General features: G+C 39.8%; 2 protein-coding genes across 20 annotated transcripts in view; one reads left to right on the forward strand and one right to left on the reverse strand.

Annotated features, from left to right (window-relative positions):
- Positions 1-9,434, reverse strand: part of STRN3 (striatin 3) — a 94,858-nt gene extending 85,424 nt beyond the window's left edge. For 6 of the 11 annotated variants that reach the window (XM_037900549.2, XM_037900548.2, XM_037900546.2 and 3 more), the window contains exon 1: positions 8,301-8,600. In XM_037900549.2, coding sequence (XP_037756477.1) covers positions 8,301-8,600 — 300 coding nt within the window. Of the gene's footprint in view, positions 1-7,612; positions 7,637-8,300; positions 8,601-9,219 lie in introns of those variants that run through there. The other 5 variants (XM_043548701.1, XM_043548700.1, XM_043548699.1 and 2 more) reach the window with 4 other exon arrangements.
- Positions 7,867-18,437, forward strand: part of AP4S1 (adaptor related protein complex 4 subunit sigma 1) — a 38,525-nt gene continuing 27,954 nt past the window's right edge. For 3 of the 9 annotated variants that reach the window (XM_037900554.2, XM_043548702.1, XM_043548705.1), the window contains exon 1: positions 8,914-9,035. The gene's annotated coding sequence lies outside the window, so the exon portion shown is untranslated. Of the gene's footprint in view, positions 8,149-8,897; positions 9,036-18,437 lie in introns of those variants that run through there. The other 6 variants (XM_037900552.2, XM_037900556.2, XM_043548704.1 and 3 more) reach the window with 5 other exon arrangements.

Here is an 18,437-nt window from a genome sequence, read left to right on the forward strand (position 1 = left end):
GAACAAAGGAATAAATCACAGAATATTAATAGTACATCTGTGTAAGCTGCAGAACCATCACCATCTAAAGCCTGCTTATTCTAATTATCTTCAAATGTCTCAAGTTTCACACTTCTCATTTTTGTACTTGTCTCTAATGACAAATTCCTGTGCAAGAGCTACAATTAATGACTCCTCACTGATGGCTAAATACTTCCCTACACAGGTTACTCCTACATGAAGTGGTGGAAACTCCATGAATTTCACCAGTGTCCTGATAATGCTACCATTAGGGAGACAGGATTTGCCCAGAGACACACAGGAAGTCAGGCATTCTAGTCCTATCAAGCAGGTTCCCAGGGAGGGTTGGCAATTTCCCTGACAAAACTAGATTAGGACAGGGTGCGGGTAAATACTGGCTTAAAAACAGTTCAAACCAGGAAACGGGGGAAAATAACTGCATCAGTGTCCAGCAAGTTCAACAAACATAGAATGAATTTTTTCAAATTTTGGATACATCCATTCAAAATTGAGGTATAGGTTCAGTCTATCCACTACATCAAAGCTGGTCTTCTGCCAGAATGCTGCATGGCCAAATGGACCTGGCCTGGTAGCCTACAATTCTGCATTACTATCATTTTCATATAACTGAATGGGTTTTTTTTTTTGCTTTTGTTATAGAATATTAAAAACTGAAACAAGTCATAAATATCACTTCCTTGAGAAAATACTGAACCAAAACAGACATTCCCATGTTCAGTATCATAATTACATATTAGTATGACGCCCACCACAGATTTAAGTTTTTATTTGTACAACCCTAAATTATTCTATGAATCTACTGCCTTATGTAACCACAACTTGAATATGTAACTAAAACTAAGTGTAATGTGGTATGCATTAATGAAACAGTTTTTAAAGCAGAAAATGCTGTGAACAGGGATTAACTAGTTTTTCCATAATTTTACCTGGTAAAAACCTCCTCTGGTAAATACTATGCCATCACTGTTCCCAAAGGTCTTTCTGACAGAGGCCATTGGCCTCTGGCTTTGCTGATAACAGAACTTCTGCAAAATCCATGATGACAGGGGCTTCACTTACTAAGACTATCCAAAAAACAAAAACTCTCAATTGGGTATTCCAAACTGTGCATGCCCACATAACTTGCGCTGGTCTCCCCCTTAGATTTGGGGGAAAGTAATACTAATATTAAATAAAAGCTTGTATTTTCCTGTAACTCTCTTATACCAAAAACATAATAGCGGCTACGTGTAGTACTATTTATAAAAAAAAAAAAAAAATAATGGTTCCTTAAGGAGATTTCAATCTATTTAAGAACAATGCATTTTTACCTGGAATTTCAAATTTGGTAAAACATTACTACATATGGGTTGTGCTTTGTCATATCAACTATAATATAACATCTAATGGTTAGTGTGGATAAGTTAAGCATTGAGGATGACTGCATTACTCTCAAATGCCGGTGAACGCAGGTATTTTCAAACAATGACATAAAAATAAAATGATCTTTATGCAATTTGCTTCAGCCTAGGTTTGCCACTGTTTAAATTTTTCTCTCTTTTTCTAAACACAGCATTAAAAATTATAATCTTACGTTCCAGATTTTAGAAGAGACATTAACTCTTAGCTACACAACCAATTAAGTAAATTAGTTAGAAACATAAGCAATGTCAGCTATATACCATCTCAAAGAGCAATCTTATAAAATATATCAAATATATAAAGCTTAGCTTTGATATACTGTGTGCATCTCATAATTGTGTTACTACTTACAACTATCACAAGTATTGTGTGAGAATTCACCCCATAAAAGAAGTTAAAATAAATCCCACAGTACACAAACCAGACAGTTTAGTTCTGCTGTATAAACAGAAATAGTTGCTGAAGAGCATCTCAATTATATTTCAAAAGCTTAAAACATTTAAGTGCTATTTTATTGGTCAGTGATACTGCACCTTCTACATTCCTCACTACTTCCTGTATCTCCCATGTTGCCTCAAAAGAATGAAGTTATTCATTTGCCAAAAGGTATTAAAACATATTAAACACAGTAAGTGAAGAGGTCTTCCCTACTACAAGATTTTTCTCTGCCCATAAAAGGTACCGGCTTTCCCGATATCATCTCCTTGTTCAACTTTGTAACAGACCAGAGACAGGTGTGTGCAACAACATATTACAGCAAGTAATTATTGCCACACTTTGCAAGTGTTGAAACATGCTGTTGCAATACTAGGTATCTGCATTCAAACTAAAAGTCATCCAACTCATCATATAAAATTTTACACACATACAATCCACACACACACCCATAACAGATTACCCAGAGTTTTTTTATATATATATATACACACACACAAATTAGCAATTATTTAAAATGTTCATCTCTTAACTTGGTTTGAAAGATGTGTCCTGTCACAGTTTAAAAAAATATACATCCCACTGTTAGCACATTAAAATTTCACAGTGCAGTCTTTATTAAGTTCCCAGCATTCATAATTTTATAACCCTTTCAGTAATGAATGCTTTTTTGTTAAAAAGGTGCATCTATATAACTGATTATATGCAAGCAAAATCCAGTTTTCCTTTTAACCAACTTAGCAACCAAAACTGCATGCTACACAGCTGAAAAATAATTAAAAAGGTTATATTTCTAGGAACATTTTGTTATCATGTATCTGGATTTGTAAATGGACATTTTGCAACTAATGTATGAATTGAACTCAGTACTGCAAAAGTCATGTCAGAAAAATAAACACATTAACCAGAACAATGGTTATCATTCTGGAGCACTGAACTGTATGCATTCTGATAAATAAAAGTATTTAGTGTATAAAATATTTCTCATTCATTCCTTATGCTTTATAAAACTATCAGAAGTACAGGCTATAATTAGTTGTATTTTTTTCTTGTAAGATCTTCTCAACTAAATTTGAAAATTAAAAGCCCAAGAGGAATTTAATTTAATTTTACAGTTGTATTGCTTTTTTTCTTTCTAAAGTCAAATTGACTAACAGTTAGACCCCAATTCTACATAAGCAGATCAGCTTGCAAACGCTTGTGTTCATGTGGAGCCCCACTGATTTCAACAGGTGCCCATGAGGATCAGATTGCATGACTACAGCCTTGGATTGTACATGTTTTTTTCATCCCTCTTCCCTATGACACAGCTTTGTCTCCCTTCCCTCCCTGACCCTCACTTCCTTCAGTATATCTTCATCTTTTCCCTCTCCAATATCTCCAACACTTAAATAAAATAAAATAAAAACCACTGTTTCTTTAAGTGAAGGAGGGGACATATTCCCAGAGGCACAGATTTCTCATCTCAGACATCTTACATCCTCTGGTCAAGGGTTTGATATAACTCCATCTGCAGTCCATCAACACTAGTTAGCCAAAGGGGACTGAGTATAGTGCAAGAGACTGAACTTTGTCCCAACCTAATATCCATCCATACAAATTCATTCTCTGGAAAGGGCAGAATTACATTTTTAATTACGGTCTATGGTTACAGCTGAAGTTATATACTCCCCTCAACCCACAGCAGATGTCCAGTTAATAACACTGGGACATTTGCACACTTATTGAAGACAGAATATGGCCCTTATATAGCAACTACTAACATAGTTAATGAAGCTACTGAGGTATTCAGGATACTTTTAGGATGAACTCCATTTCTCCCATTTACTTTGACATTTATAAATGCAAGCACCCAACTTACATGTACAATTGCAGTACCTCCATGCACAAATTAGATGTATAAATGCACACCTAAATTATCTGAAATTATGGCATTTAAAACATTATCCATCAGTAAGCTTCAGAGTTAACTCTTCATTTAAATTAATGAGGTGGCTCAGTCCCCTCAGTGCTGTTTAACGCTGAAGCCTGATCTACATTACAGAGTTAGGTTGACGCTAGGCAGCTTACATTGACCTAACTATTGAAGGGTCTACATTAAAATTTCGCTCCCGCCAACATAACTGCCCTGCTACACGGACTTAACTCCACCTCCACAAGAGGCACAATCAACGTTGATGTAGTTAGATTGATGCAGTCTCAGTGTAGACACTGTATTGCTTATAATCAACTGTTTCAGGCTTTCCAAAGCCATTCCACGATGCCCCATGCTGACAGTATAATCAGTACAAGCGCTCCTGGTCAGATCGCACAATGCCAACACAAGGAGCAAAGCGCAGACACGCACAAACAATGTAATTACTGCGGTAGCTGTATGCCGACATAAGTTAGTTTGACTTAATTTTGTAGTATAAGCACGGCCTAAGACAGTACAACATTGTTTCACCTCCAAAGAGTTGTGACCAAATACCAGAGAGTTATTGTATGAAATATAAGGGCTGAAAACAATTTTTTTAAATGAAAACTTTTATTCTAGAGAACACTCATCCAGTAGCCATGCAGACCAAGTGGGCCAGAAAGTTTTATATCTTCATATTAGATTAACAAAAAAGAGTGGGGTAGCACTGTTAGTCTCCTCTCTGTTTGCAGGTCCCCATTATCTGTCACTTGCAGAGCACCCTCAGCAGATGGGGAAGATCATCCCTTTGCCTCTATTTATACAACAGAACATGAAACAAAGAGCATATTAATTCCATTTTGCTGGTGAGAAAGTTCCTGGATTCCCCAGAAACACAAAGAATTACAGTAAATTCAACCAACTACACAGATAGTATGTGCCAATCTTATGGCGTCATTTGGTTTTAATTTATTTTTATAAAGTGCCATTTGCAAAGGATCACTAATACTAAGTTAACTGAAGTGGGAAGGAACCACTAAACTGAAAAACACTAAAAAAAGTTAACAAAATGTACTGTAATGTTGCAAAGAAGAAACCACCACACACAAGAGTGACTTGCATCTAAGAAATCCAATTCTTATGCTATACAGTTTCATATTACAGTTATATACATGTATTTCATGTTATTAAAATAAGTGTTTCAACATCGACATATCAGACCTCAGTTCTCTAAAGAGTTACTGAGTTTTGTGGAGTACTCTCATTGGCTTCTATGGGACCACTAACATGCATAAGTGTTTGCAGTGTTAGGGTTGTTAAATGAGGGCTGTTTTCACTGCTTATGACTTCACAACTTGAGTTATGACATTAGAATACTATCCTCGGGTTCAGGCTATCTAAAATACTAAGCCACAAGATATATGCTCCCATATATATGATAGCCAAAGATTCCTGTAGTGCTCATCAACATGACATCTAGAGATCAAACACAAGTCAACAGCAATACTGTATTTTCAGTCTGATATAGCTTTAAAAAATTTAAACCAGTTTTATATTTACAGTATAGTGTGATGTCAAGCTATAGTAACACAATATACCTTTATAGAAGTAAAATGTTTTGAGACAATTTTAGTTGCTGAAATGCTGCAAACAACTATTTTATTAAAATATAAATATGAGCAGTGATGAAACACCAGAGGAAACCAGACGCATAGGTAAGTGCCTTCTACTGAAAATGCCATGCAACAGACCCTAGATATTCTTACCTCAGGAAATGAAAGTCAGTGCCTCCAAACTGATTTTAGAAGCAAATAGATCACAAAAGCTGAATATAGTAAGATTACAGTAAGTGATGTAAATAGTGGAACATTTTCAATTGGACAGTAATACAACCAATACAGTACAAAATATATGATGTTCTCTTTACATCAGGACTGAGAAGCCTGGTGATATGACAAACTGACCAAGCTCGGATACCCTGGTCTCTTTTGACGATTAAACGCTTTACATAATCACAAGTAGGAAATTTCTGTTGTGATTTATAGTATTCTGAATTTTTTATGGTAATACTTTATGGCACAGTGTTCCAAAACAGTGAATGCACTCAATCACTGTTGTTTACAGGATATAATTAGATGTGTATGGTATATTTTTGTGGGCATGTAAAAGTTTGCCACACCATTCTCTGAATTGTGAACATAAGAACATAAGAATGGCCCTACTGCATCAGACCAAAGGTCCATCTAGCCCAGTATCCTGTCTTCCAACAGTGGCCAGTGCCAGGTGCTCCAGAGGGAATTAACAATACAGGTAATCATCAAGTGATCCATCCCCTATCACTCATTCCCAACTTCTGACAAACAGAGGCTAGGGATACCATTCCTACCCATCCTGGCCAATAGCCATTGATGGACCTATCCTCCATGAATTTATCTTTCTTTTTTTAACCCTGTTATGGTCTTGGCCTTCACAACATCCTCTGGCAAGGAGTTCCACGGGCTGACTGTGTGTTGTGTGAAGAAATACTTCCTTTTATTTGTTTTAAACCTGCTGCCTTTTAATTTCATTTGGTGACCCCTAGTTCTTGTGTTATCAGGAGGAGTAAATAACACTTCCTTATTTAATTTCTCTACACCAGTCATGATCTTACAGACCTCATTCATATCTCCCCTTAGCCATCTCTTTTCCAAGCTGAAAAGTCCCAGTCTTATTAATCTCTCCTCATATGGAAACCGTTCCATACCCCTAATCATTTTTGTTGCCCTTTTCTGAACCTTTTTCCAATTCCAATATATCCTTTTTGAGATGGGGCGACCAGATCTGCACACAGTATTCAAGATGTGGGCGTATCATGGATTTATATAGAGGCAACATGATATTTTCTGTCCTATTATCTATCCCTTTCTTAATTATTCCCAGCATTCTGTTTGCTTTTTTGACTGCTGCTGCACATTGAGTGAATGTTTTCAGAGAACTATCCACAATGACTCCAAGATCTCCTTCTTGAGTGGTAATGGCTAATTTAGACCGTATCATTTTATATGTATAGCTGGGATTATGCATTCCAATGTGCATTACTTTGCATTTATCAACATTAAATTTCATCTGCCATTTTGTTGCCCAGTCACCCAGTTTTGGGAGATCCTTTTGTAGCTCTTTGCAATCTGCCTGAGTCTTCACTATCTTTAGTAATTTTGTATCATCTGCAAATTTTGCCACCTCACTGTGTACCCCTTTTTCCAGATGATTTATGAGTATGTTGAATAGGACTGGTCCCAGAACAGATCCCTGGGGGACACCACTATTTACCTCTCTCCATTCTGAGAGCTGATAATTTATACCTACCCTTTGTTTCCTACCTTTTAACCAGTTACCAATCCATGAGAGCACCTTCCCTCTTATCCTGTGGCAGCTTACTTTGCGTAAGAGCTTTTGGTGAGGGACCTTGTCAAAGGCTTTCTGAAAATCTAAGTACACTATATCCACGTACACTATATCCACTGGATCCCCTTGGTCCGCATGCTTGTTGACCCCCCCCTCAACATTTTATCCTATATAAAATGATTGATTATTCAGCTATACATGTATTCATTTATATATGAGTGTCCCAATTACAGCACACAACCTAATTCTGAATATTTGATAACATAGGTACTTAGTTACATCTGTATGTAGGAATAAAACTGTACCTATTACTTAAGTTACTCAAAGCAGGAAAGATTTACAACAACTCTACTGGAATGAGAATCAAACACCATACCTGCACCCACTTTGAAAAATTTGTTCAGTTTCTTATCTTTTACTCATGATAAACGCACACCTACAACTACACCTTAGTCAGTACTAGTCCCGACTGACCTCAGTTGTTTGGTTGATAGCGTCTCCAAGGGTTGGGGAGTCCAGATTTATTCCATGCCTCAGTCACTGGGAAGCTCCCTTACTTAGGCCCTGGCCCGAGTCTCTCCCTTTCCGGGGAGGTAGGATCCCCAGCACCTTACTGCCAGGGGTTTGGGGGAGGGTTAGGGGCTCTTGCTCCCAGTGACCCGTAGCCAGAGCTGTAGAGACAGCCGGCCCCGAGGGGCAGGCCCTGGCAGCCCCCGAGTGCCTGCGTTCGGGAAGGTTATTGCAGCTGTCAGAGCGCGTCTTCCTCTCCCCAGGAGCGCCAGTGCCCCTGCGGGGAGGCAGCGCCCGATCGCCACCGGGACCGGCGAGCTGAGTGTGGGGGGAGGCCTGTACAGCAAGGTTGGCTCCGGAACCAAGAGCCCAGACGGGCGCCATACTAGAAACTAAAATGGCTGCCCCGGGGAAAGGAGCTCAGCTCGGGCCGTGAGGGGCTGCGCCTCCACCCGCCTCACCGATAAGGGACGTCGCCTCGCCCGGCACACCTCGGACAGGTACCGTCCCGCGCAGGCGGCCTTGGGGACTGGCAAGCTCCATTGACCAGGGCCCCGCAACCTCTCCCGCACCCAGAGTTCGGCCCATTCGCTCCCCGCCCCCGGAGCCCAGCCCCCCGCGTAGCTGGAGCCGGTCCCACCGCGGAGCCTACCTGGAGCTCGGCCCGCTCCACCTCCCAGTGCGCCCTCTCCATCTCGAAGCGGGCCCACTCATGCTGGATGTAGTGCAGGATCCCCGGGATGGTGTAGTGCTGGGGCCGGGACAGCTCCGCGCGGTCCCCCGCGTCCTGACCCGCCGCGGCCGCCGGGACCTGAGGCTGCTGCCCGCCTCCGGCCCCCACGCAGCCCGCGCCAGGCTGCACATTCATATTCCCCCCTGGCTGCGGCGGCGGCGGCTGCTGCGGTCTCGGAGCGGCCGCCATCCCGCCTCCGACTCCGGGGTGCTCGTCCATTGTCTGCGGGGAGCCCTCCTCCTCCTCGTCGTCCCGCTTGGGGCAGGGGCGTGGGACAGCGGCGCTGGCTGGGGGTGGGGAGGAGGAGGGGGGGCGGGACGGGCCCGGGGAGGAGGGGGAGGCTGCGCCGAGCAGTATCCGGGTGTCAGAGCAGCGCCGAGCCGCCGCCGGCCGCCATTACACTCTCCGATCCATCTCACACCCACCCACTGCGGGGGGGGAGGGAGGAGCAGGGAGCCGCGCGGGGCGTGCCGGGAAACAACCGCCCTCCCAGCCGAGCCCGCTGACGTGCGCATGCGCACCGGAGTGGGGGGCGGGGAGCAAGGGTCCCGGGGACCCTGGCTGGGCGGTGCTGCAGCTGGGGGTGTCTGTCTGTCTCCCCCGGCTCCCGCCCAGCGAGCAGGGGGCCAGGGGCAGCGCCGCTCCTAGCACGGGGTAAGTGACATCATAACAACAGGGGCTGCAGGTGCACGGTCGCTAGGACGGTAGCTGGTGGTGCTGCTTCGTGCGGCCCGATTCAGCGTCAGGGGGTCCCCTGCTCCCATCAGCTCGCGGGGGCGGGGGCTGCGATCCGCTCTGCCCAGGCGTGGCTGGGGAGGGACTTGTTTAAAAGACGTGCCAGCAGCCTCTTGTGGGGCGGGGGGAGGGGGTCTTCCTGCCCCTCAACCCACCCACGTGGGCACGGGGCGCCCCTGCGGTTTGTCGGGTTAAAACGGTCTCTCGGCTCACGGGCTGCGCCAGCCGCAGATTCCTCGCATTGCTGCTGCATTCTTCTAACGTTTACAGCCGGCGCTGGGGCCTCCAAGCAGGCCCGTTTCCCTCCGGGGTGGGGGCGGCTCTGGCTTTGCCGTTCCTCCTCCCCTTTCTGTATCGCCACCCAGAGGGGGCGAAGGAACACGTGTATTCAGGCTCATGTCACCTTGAAAGGGACAGCAAAAGAATGACACTAGGCAGGTAAAATTTAGTGCGAGTGCAGGGAAGAAGTTTGTGACAGGACTGGAATCCCCCTGTAGCCAAGGGAAACTGTGGGAACTCCTCACTTGGACTGGTTAAAACTGTACGGTTAGGGAGACAAAGTGGGTGAGGTAATATCTTTTATTGGACCAACTTCTGTTGGTGAGAGAGACAAGTTTTCCAGCTTACACAGAGCTCTTCTTCAGGTCTGGGACACTTAGTACCATAGCTAGGATGACCAGATGGCCTGATTTTATAGGGATAGTCTTAATATTCAGAACTTTGTGTTATATAAGCACCTATTACCCCTGACCACCGTCCCGATTTTTCACACTTGCTTTCTGATCACCCTTGTCACGGTTAAATACAAGATGGAACCTACTGTTTAGCATAAGTAGTTAATACATATTTCAAGGGACCATTCAAGCTTATCTTTTTCACCAACAGAAGTTGGACCAATAAAAGAAATTATGTGTCTCTCTAATATCCTGGGACCACCATGGCTTACAACAACACTACCTAAAACTGGACCAGACATAGCTGTAGCAAAGAGCAGCTACATAGTCTTATTGGCCCTCTTTCTTATAAGGAATAATACAAAGCAAACATGGCCCAAAATATAGGCTGTTTGGAAATAAACTTTTACAAAACAAAAGGGCACTAGAAATGTGATTTTAATAGCAATGGAAACAGGGGTGAGGTTTTTTTTGCGGGGGGGAGTAAATAAAAACATACCCTGCTAAATTTGAAACTCACACATTGCAGTATTCTGCTAGTACATGAGAACTCAAATTGAAGTGTACTTGAAACTGACTAGTGACAGAAGTTAAAGTGTGTATTGTATTTCATTCTTAGCTGAAATAAAAAAACTGATTTACTTTTCAATAATTTTGCAATTATTTCTCTTTTAACAATATAAGCTGCTATTTGTCTTGTAAATAAGGAGATTATTTCTTTTGAATATGCTTTTTAAACTGACAGTGAAACCTCTATGAAAATTTTACACACCTGCCACACATCATTCATGAAAGGACAAACTGATTTTGAATTAGTTTTAAGGCAACTTTTAAAAATATCTTAATGATTAAGGATTTCTGCAATGTGATTCAATGAGGCAGTTATCTGTTATTTATCATCTAGTTCGTTCAGAACTCCGATGAAGTGAGCTGTAGCTCACGAAAGCTTATGGTCAAATAAATTTGTTAGTCTCTAAGGTGCCACAAGTACTCCTTTTCTTTCTTCACACTAAGGAAATCTTGAAAAAATTACCTACTTGCTACAACTAGTTCAGTTTCACCAGTGGTAGCAACATTCAGAGCTTTACTGTAGATAAGGCCAAATTGTCACAGCCTCATTGCGCTGAAATTCAGCAATTATGTTGATTACATAAACCTAAAGGGATTTTAACTATCCTGTCCTACTTGACAACTCATTGCATGTCACCCATAATTAAGCAAGGTCAGGTGTTCCTCCCACCCTCCCTACGTAAACACTACTTTCTTTAACATTTTCCATCAGTAGATGATTTGGAATTGGATCAGTGGCTCAAACAGGACAATTTTTTATTTTTTTTTATTGTATTTATCTGTTTCCCTGCCTGCCTCCTCTGATCGTCCAGTATTGAGCGCCCCTCTCTCATCCTTGATGACTCTTCCTAGTTGGATGTTAAAATTTTGGTTGTTTTGCTAATTCCTTTCTAGAATGCCCTCCTCAGCCATTGAGTCACTTCCTCTTAAAGCTTCACCTTAAAAACTTCATGGTTACTTTAACCTGTGCTAAACCCAGCTCCCCTTTCCATATTAGCAGATTCTTCAATTCTCCACTGACTGTAGTTATTAATCTGCAAGAACACATATTTAGCCAAGTCAGCCTTTTTCTTTTACTCAACTCCATCTTTATGTAATATTTTCCCCTTTCACGTCCCTGGATCAAACTATGTTATCTGATATCTTTCTGCATGTCATCATAAAGCATTCTGTGGTACTACATGTGAAGGACCTACTATTAAAAAAAAAAGTATTAACAAGGTCATTTTAAAGAATTCATCTCCCTGTTTAATAACTGAAATGAGTGGAAGACAGTGAGAGCTCAAATAAATTTCACTAGTTATCAATATCCAGCGAAGAGTGGGAAAGATAGTTGCTCTTAAAAATATGATTAACTCTTTGGCAATGTCAGTACATAATTTTGAGATCCTGTGGTTTCATTGTTGTTTCAATAGACATGCAGTGCTCCTTGGTAGTTAAGAAGCTGGGATAAAACTTTTTGCTCCTTGTTCCTTCCCTGATTTCCCTATATGAGTAGGGACTTTTGGGGTTTGGGATTTTCTTGCGAGTACTTGGTCCTCAAGTTGAAGGCCATGTCTTCTCCACCTAAGGCTACACAGAACTTACTCCAGCACCACAGCTGTTGTATCTCACATAACAGTAGATGAGGATGGTGACTATGTCAAAAATTATTATTATTGATAAATATTAATAATGGTGCATGATGCTTTACAGAGACTTGATAATAAAGTCCTACTCCCAGGTCAGATTCAAGACTTGCAGAAAAAGGGGAGATTTATGTGAGCTCTCCTTCCTCACTGTACACTTTACTTTATTTTGGTAATAAGATCATAGCCACATGGTCTGATTTCCAAAGAGTTCTCAATATAAAGTCATTTGTACATCAAACTTATTTGCTCTCACCATTTCATTTGCTTATATCTTCCAGATTCTCACCTTGGCTCAAGCCATTTTTGACCTTTTTCCTTCATCTGTTCTCCCCCTTAGCCCCCCATCCTTACCTCTTATTCATCTAGACACTCCTTTATTTCACTTCACACCAGTTCCATTTCCAACTTTTCTCTTGCTGATTTTGTTCTCCAAATCATCATGCATGAGTGTAAATGCTCACAAAGTACATAATGAAAACACAGCCCTCACTCCAAAACACCATATAACTGTGTATTTTAAAAAATGGGAGCTGGGCAAACCAACAAGATGTGTATTTTGTGACTTGTGCTCCTAAGTGAGTTAGGCACTTTGGCAAATCTCATCCTTAGGCAACTAAATATGGATTTAAGAGCCAAACTTTAGATTTCTATTTTTGAAAAATGTTGGTCTTATTTAGTGTTATACATAATGGGTTAATAGGATTTTTAACGTACCCGTCATAAACCATGGCAACAATCTCCCATACAGATATTCAGTGTCCACCTATAAAATGGCAATCAAGCGATATGCAAATAGTAAAACACAAGAAGATCTTGGAGAAGAACTAGCAGAGATTCAGAATGTAAATTTGTGGACCATATAGTGCAAGTACAATGGAAAAGGAAATTCTAAAGTGTTGCCCACTTCTCATTACTGTAATTGCCCATAGCGAAGAGAATAACAGTAAACTATAGAGGTCAAGGAGCACACCAAGTCATTTGGATAACTTACTGTAACCCCCAAACCACACACAAATAAAGGAGGATGAAAACACAGCCCTGGGCAAATTGAGAATTATTTAAAAGCCTCAAAATCTGTGCTTGTTCCAGGATTTTCTTTTGTTAGATAACGTGAGGCAGTGACTGAGTGTGACTATTGCTAGATTGATAGTTAGACCATAGAACAGCGAAATTTGAGTGTAATTCATTGATAAAAGTACTTATCATGCCAGAATCCCAAATAGACAATGGATGGAAAAGGAGGTTCAAAAATAAGCAATACTGGAGCAAAACACACTAATTAGAAAACTTGTCTAAAAGTGGAAATTTCCATTTGGTTTTCAAATTGGCATTTTACATATATGTTGTGCCCCTTTAAGGTGATTAATCATTCCAGGAAAGCAGCAACAGGTAAAAAAAATTAATTGTGGAGAGCCTATCAGGTAAATTGTCATATCAGCAGTAATATATTATACAGGAGCCTGCAGTGATGTATCAATGCATCTTGTAACAGCCAGGTAATGCTGTTTTGGGGGAAGAGAGAAGAAATATTGTATTTCATAAATACAATTCTTCACCTGAATAGAATCTCAGTAATTTATTGCTTTTGTTTTAAGGTATGTTAACTTATGCTTTAAAGTAAGAACCTTTACCAAAAATTTAAATATTAGCATAACTTTGAGTAGTGTAAAACTAAAAAGTAAAGACCATGATTCTGTGTATTAAAGCTAAAGCATGTTTAGTTGAACAATTAAGTAAGGGATAGGCTTACAATTCTAACATTTATTTTTAATTTTTTGCGAAGTAGTCTGATAATGAAGCATTCATGGAGTCTCTTATTTCACAGATTAGTAATTTCTTACTCACATTTTAAGTGTAAGCCCTAAAGTATTGCAAAAAAAACCCCTTTGTTTTAGAATGTGAAATAACTAAAGTGATCCCGGGTATGAGGGCAGCCAAACAGGCCACCAAAGTGGCTTCAGGTTACATACAGACATCTGATTTAAATAAAAATTACATTAACACATAGAGACTTCCCTGAGGCAGCCTCAGGCTGTGTTCAGTTTTTGTATTTTATTTATTAGAAGTACCAAGGGATATTGGTGAAATATTTGACAAAATAAATTGCAGACAAGTTTTTGCTTCTAGTGAATAACGAGTGTTTGAAGATGATGTACATGTGTTAACATACATACTTTAGTGCATGGGAAAGGTACTGGGTTGGTGGCTCTGGTGATTTAAGTCCTTCTGTGGATACACAGAACAGATACAATTCAGGAAACCATAGTGCTGGCTTTGCCCTTCCAAGATGTCTCAACTATTATCTGGAGAGATCAGATATATTGCATATATATAACCATCTTTAGTTTTCTGTGTTAACCACGGACCTGGACTGAGTTGAGGCCAAGGTCTTGCACTTGGAGTCACTTGTAATACCTCTTAGATAATATATCCAAGAGATGCTCTACAAGGCTGTACTCTTAAACAGAGTGTAACACAGAGTACTTAGATTACTGCATTTACAGTAATTTATTTACTGTATACATCCCACTGTGTTATATCAAAAGGCATACTGCAGAGGAAATACAGAAGGGAACTAAGGTATCCTCCTTATTAAATCATTGATGAAGATAATTTATTTTAAGGGAAAGGTTACAGATATCATTTCTCACTTGTCTGATTTTTTATTTTTATTTGTAAAGTCACTGTTCTGTTTCTTACAAGCTGTCTTGCATTCTCTGTGGTTATCAGGTTTTGCTTCTCATGAAATAGAAATCAACACAAAGAAAATACCTGTCTTTATTCCAATTTATTTGAGCATAAGCTTTCGTGAGCTACAGCTCACTTCATCGGATGCATGCATGCATCCGATGAAGTGAGCTGTAGCTCACGAAAGCTTATGCTCAAATAAATTGGTTAGTCTCTAAGGTGCCACAAGTACTCCTTTTCTTTTTACGAATACAGACTAACACGGCTGTTACTCTGAAACCTGTCTTTATTCCCTTTCTGCTGATCATGTTAGCTTGATATTTCCCATATTTGTCAGAAATTATCTGAGTCCTTTGAGAGGAAGGTGGAATATACAATAACAATTAGATCATAGTAGGTGTATCCTACTTACTTAGGTTTCTGAGTTTCCAAAGCACTCCAGGTACTGCTATCAGAAACCATTAACACTGTTTAACAATCCCCTACTTATGTATGTGATTGTGTTTTGTACAATGTGATTCTTTCTGGATTAGAGAGAGATCTTGTTCCTAAAATAGACCCATTAATTTTTTAAGAAGTCCAGTTCTGTTATGAGAGGCATTTTTATGAATTAAAGTACCAGTTGCAATGGTGGTTTTTGTGATGTAAACAGTTGTCCAATGGAAACTGAACTGAGACTGCATGGGCCATCAAACAGATCTCAGGTGGTTATGTCATCTTTATGACTGAAATGAGCTAGGTTTGAACTAGTGATGTAGAAATGGAAGGCTCTGCATATCATTACTCATCTCTTGAGCTATCAGATTCCCCATATATAAAATTATCTTATTACTGAGTCACAGAATTAACTTAAGCCAAGCCAAAAACAACATTAGTCATAATAATAATGCATACAAAGAACATATATATGAAGAGTAAGGAGCACATTGTAAGAAATGCAATCACCTACATGAGTAGCTTGGAGATGGGAGAGAGAATTAGGAATTTTGCCCCAACAATACAGAGATGGAATTTTATATTTTATTTTTTTACATACACCATTTCACAGATCACTGTAACATCTTACATTTCACCAGATGTTGTAAATATATTTGTAGCTAAGAAAGAAAGTGTCTTTTTCTAACTTTTGTTTTATAGAAGCAAAACAGTGAATTAAAATCTGATTTTTCCAGAAATGTTGCATGCACGTGATTTTTGGTTTTCATGAGTGAACTTGTCAGTTTTGTTTAAAAAAACATTTTTAAATTTAACTACTTGGTATTGATACTCAACTTTGGCATCATTTTCAAAGCCAGATTCCTAAAGTATGCTTGTATGTTCTCAACAAAGCCCTGCATTTGTACATATAAATCAGGTAGAGTGTTATCTCCAGTTTTTGCGTGCAGAAGTATCTGTATGTGCACATTATCTGCATATGCAAAACTTGTGCGCATCATTTTGGATACCAGCTTCGAGGCTGGTAGAAAAAGTGAGTTCTTTGGTAACCAAAATAATACTTGTACATTCCTACAGATGTTAATCAAATACTATGTAGTGAAGTGGATAATCTGCTTCAGATTTTAGAAAGAATAGGTTCAAATTCTTCTAAAGGTTGAACTTTTACAAAAGCTATGATTAACTTTTATTCTATCAGTATGATTCTACATTAGAAAATTGATAAGGATTAAAATATATATATAAATATATGATCCAAAATATTCACATGTAAAATAATCCAAGACATAAAAAAATATTTTAGCCATGTAAAGATACAGTATCTTTAAGATCTGCCTCTTGACACAAGGATTATCTATATAAGAAGTCAGATTAATGAAGGCACTGTTAGGACTAAGGCCCGCCTGCAATAGGATCCACACGTGCAGTAACTTTATATATCTATAGCTGCATGTGCATGTTTTATATTGCTTTGTTGGTAACTCAGGAAAAAAAAAACTTCAGCCGAAGCTTCTTTCCTTGGCTTGGATGTCCCTAGAGTATCCATCTAGGCCTTCCTCTGTCCTAATTCCTTTTGCCCAAAGAGATCGTTCCTACAAGGCCAGGTGGAGTTGAGAAGCTGCATCTGTCACAGTCATTTAGCACTGAACTTCAGCTGCTTTATTTAGGATTCTAACACGGTGGATCAACAAAAGAGGCCTGTCATCCCAACATAAACAGGCTCTACAGTGTTTAGAAGGGATGGAAAGATTGGCAGGTTTTCACCAGTTTGTCATCTCCACCAATGAAATCCTGCAGTAATTTACACTGCTTCCTCTACACTATTGACTTCTTTTTCATTCAGGATACTCCACAAGTCACTACCAATTAGGGGAGAGCTTTACAGCATAGCTACGGTAAGAGCCATGCTGTCCAGGGGAAATAAGGAAATGTGGGAGGCAGGGCAAGGCAGGAGGCCACCACATGAATCCCTTGAAATTTGCAATATCTGGGGGACATCCACAAATTTAAGTGGTGGAACTCACAGCCTTGTCAATTGGGGTGGAGTGAAATGACATGCTCCTGCATATTTCCCTTCTCCCCCGTACTCCAGTGTAAAGTTACCTTGTTTGGGAAGCTATGGCTGTGTATTGCTCAGGGCATACTAAAGGTAGTGAGATTGTGAAGCCTGTGGTCTCTGGTTTTATTTCTCAATTAAGGTGATATTTCTATCCAAGGGCAATATTTATACAGCTCTTGCTCAAGAATTCAGTCATTAAACATTTGTTGTTGTCTTTTCTTTTTTGAAGTGATGTAACTATGCCCTGGATACTTTTCTGAAATAAGTCATGTGTGCTGTGTTGGCAAGTTGATTTATTGAATGTATATTGCATTTGTGCATGTGCACAAGTCTAATTTCCTGACTCCTATGGTTTTTGTTACGTGATTTTTCCAGTATCTATTTAAAAACTATTTAGGTCACATGATGCTATTTTAAAGATTAAAAATGCCCCTAGTGGATCTTATAATAATTAAAATGTTTGTCTGTTGATTAGCAACATTGAAAATAATATTTTTTAATCCTTTCAACTCCTTCAACTATTTATTTCAGTACTTTGTATATCAACCTTGTGATTGGCAAATGCATACTTCTGAGGTTATAAATATTGCATATATATTTACTTAGCTGTAAATAGGTCATTAATCTTCACTTCTAGGGGATGACTTCTTGCTCCAGATTTTATGACGTCATCCCCCAAACACTAACTAGTGAAGATAAATTTCATATCGAAACCTAAACTGCAATGGCTAAGGAATTACTCAGACTACACTGAGGTTAATGAAATTACTTTCCTGAGATATGGGTGACCTTAATAATTGTAAGTGGCTTTGCTGTCAAGAAATAATTAGGTTACATATATCATCATAGGTAAAGTCTGTATCCTCAGAGTTATTGCATATGTGGTGTAAACTGTGCCACATGTTTAATACCCTTTACTTTAAATTTATTTAATATGTTTAGCTATTATTGTGACTTATCTCTTTGTGTGCTAAGCTGTGCTGAACTGGCTAGCTAGAGACTTCCTTTCCTAACAGTGAGTGAGAAGACCAAGGACATAAAGATACACTCATCCATCAGTGCCAAAACCACCCATTCCTTCACTGAGAACAACTTAATCATCATAAAAAAATTCTAATCTCCCTTTTCTGCCTGTCATTATTTCACATGTATACTATTGCTTGCATTATATGTAAATGTTCACACACAGCCTTGCGGTCAAGGCAGTGGGTTGGGAAGCGGGCTTCAATTCCAAACTTTACCACAGAGTTCTGTGATTTTGGGG

Source organism: Chelonia mydas, chromosome 6, assembly GCF_015237465.2.
Source record: "Chelonia mydas isolate rCheMyd1 chromosome 6, rCheMyd1.pri.v2, whole genome shotgun sequence".
Lineage (NCBI taxonomy): Eukaryota > Metazoa > Chordata > Testudines > Cheloniidae > Chelonia > Chelonia mydas.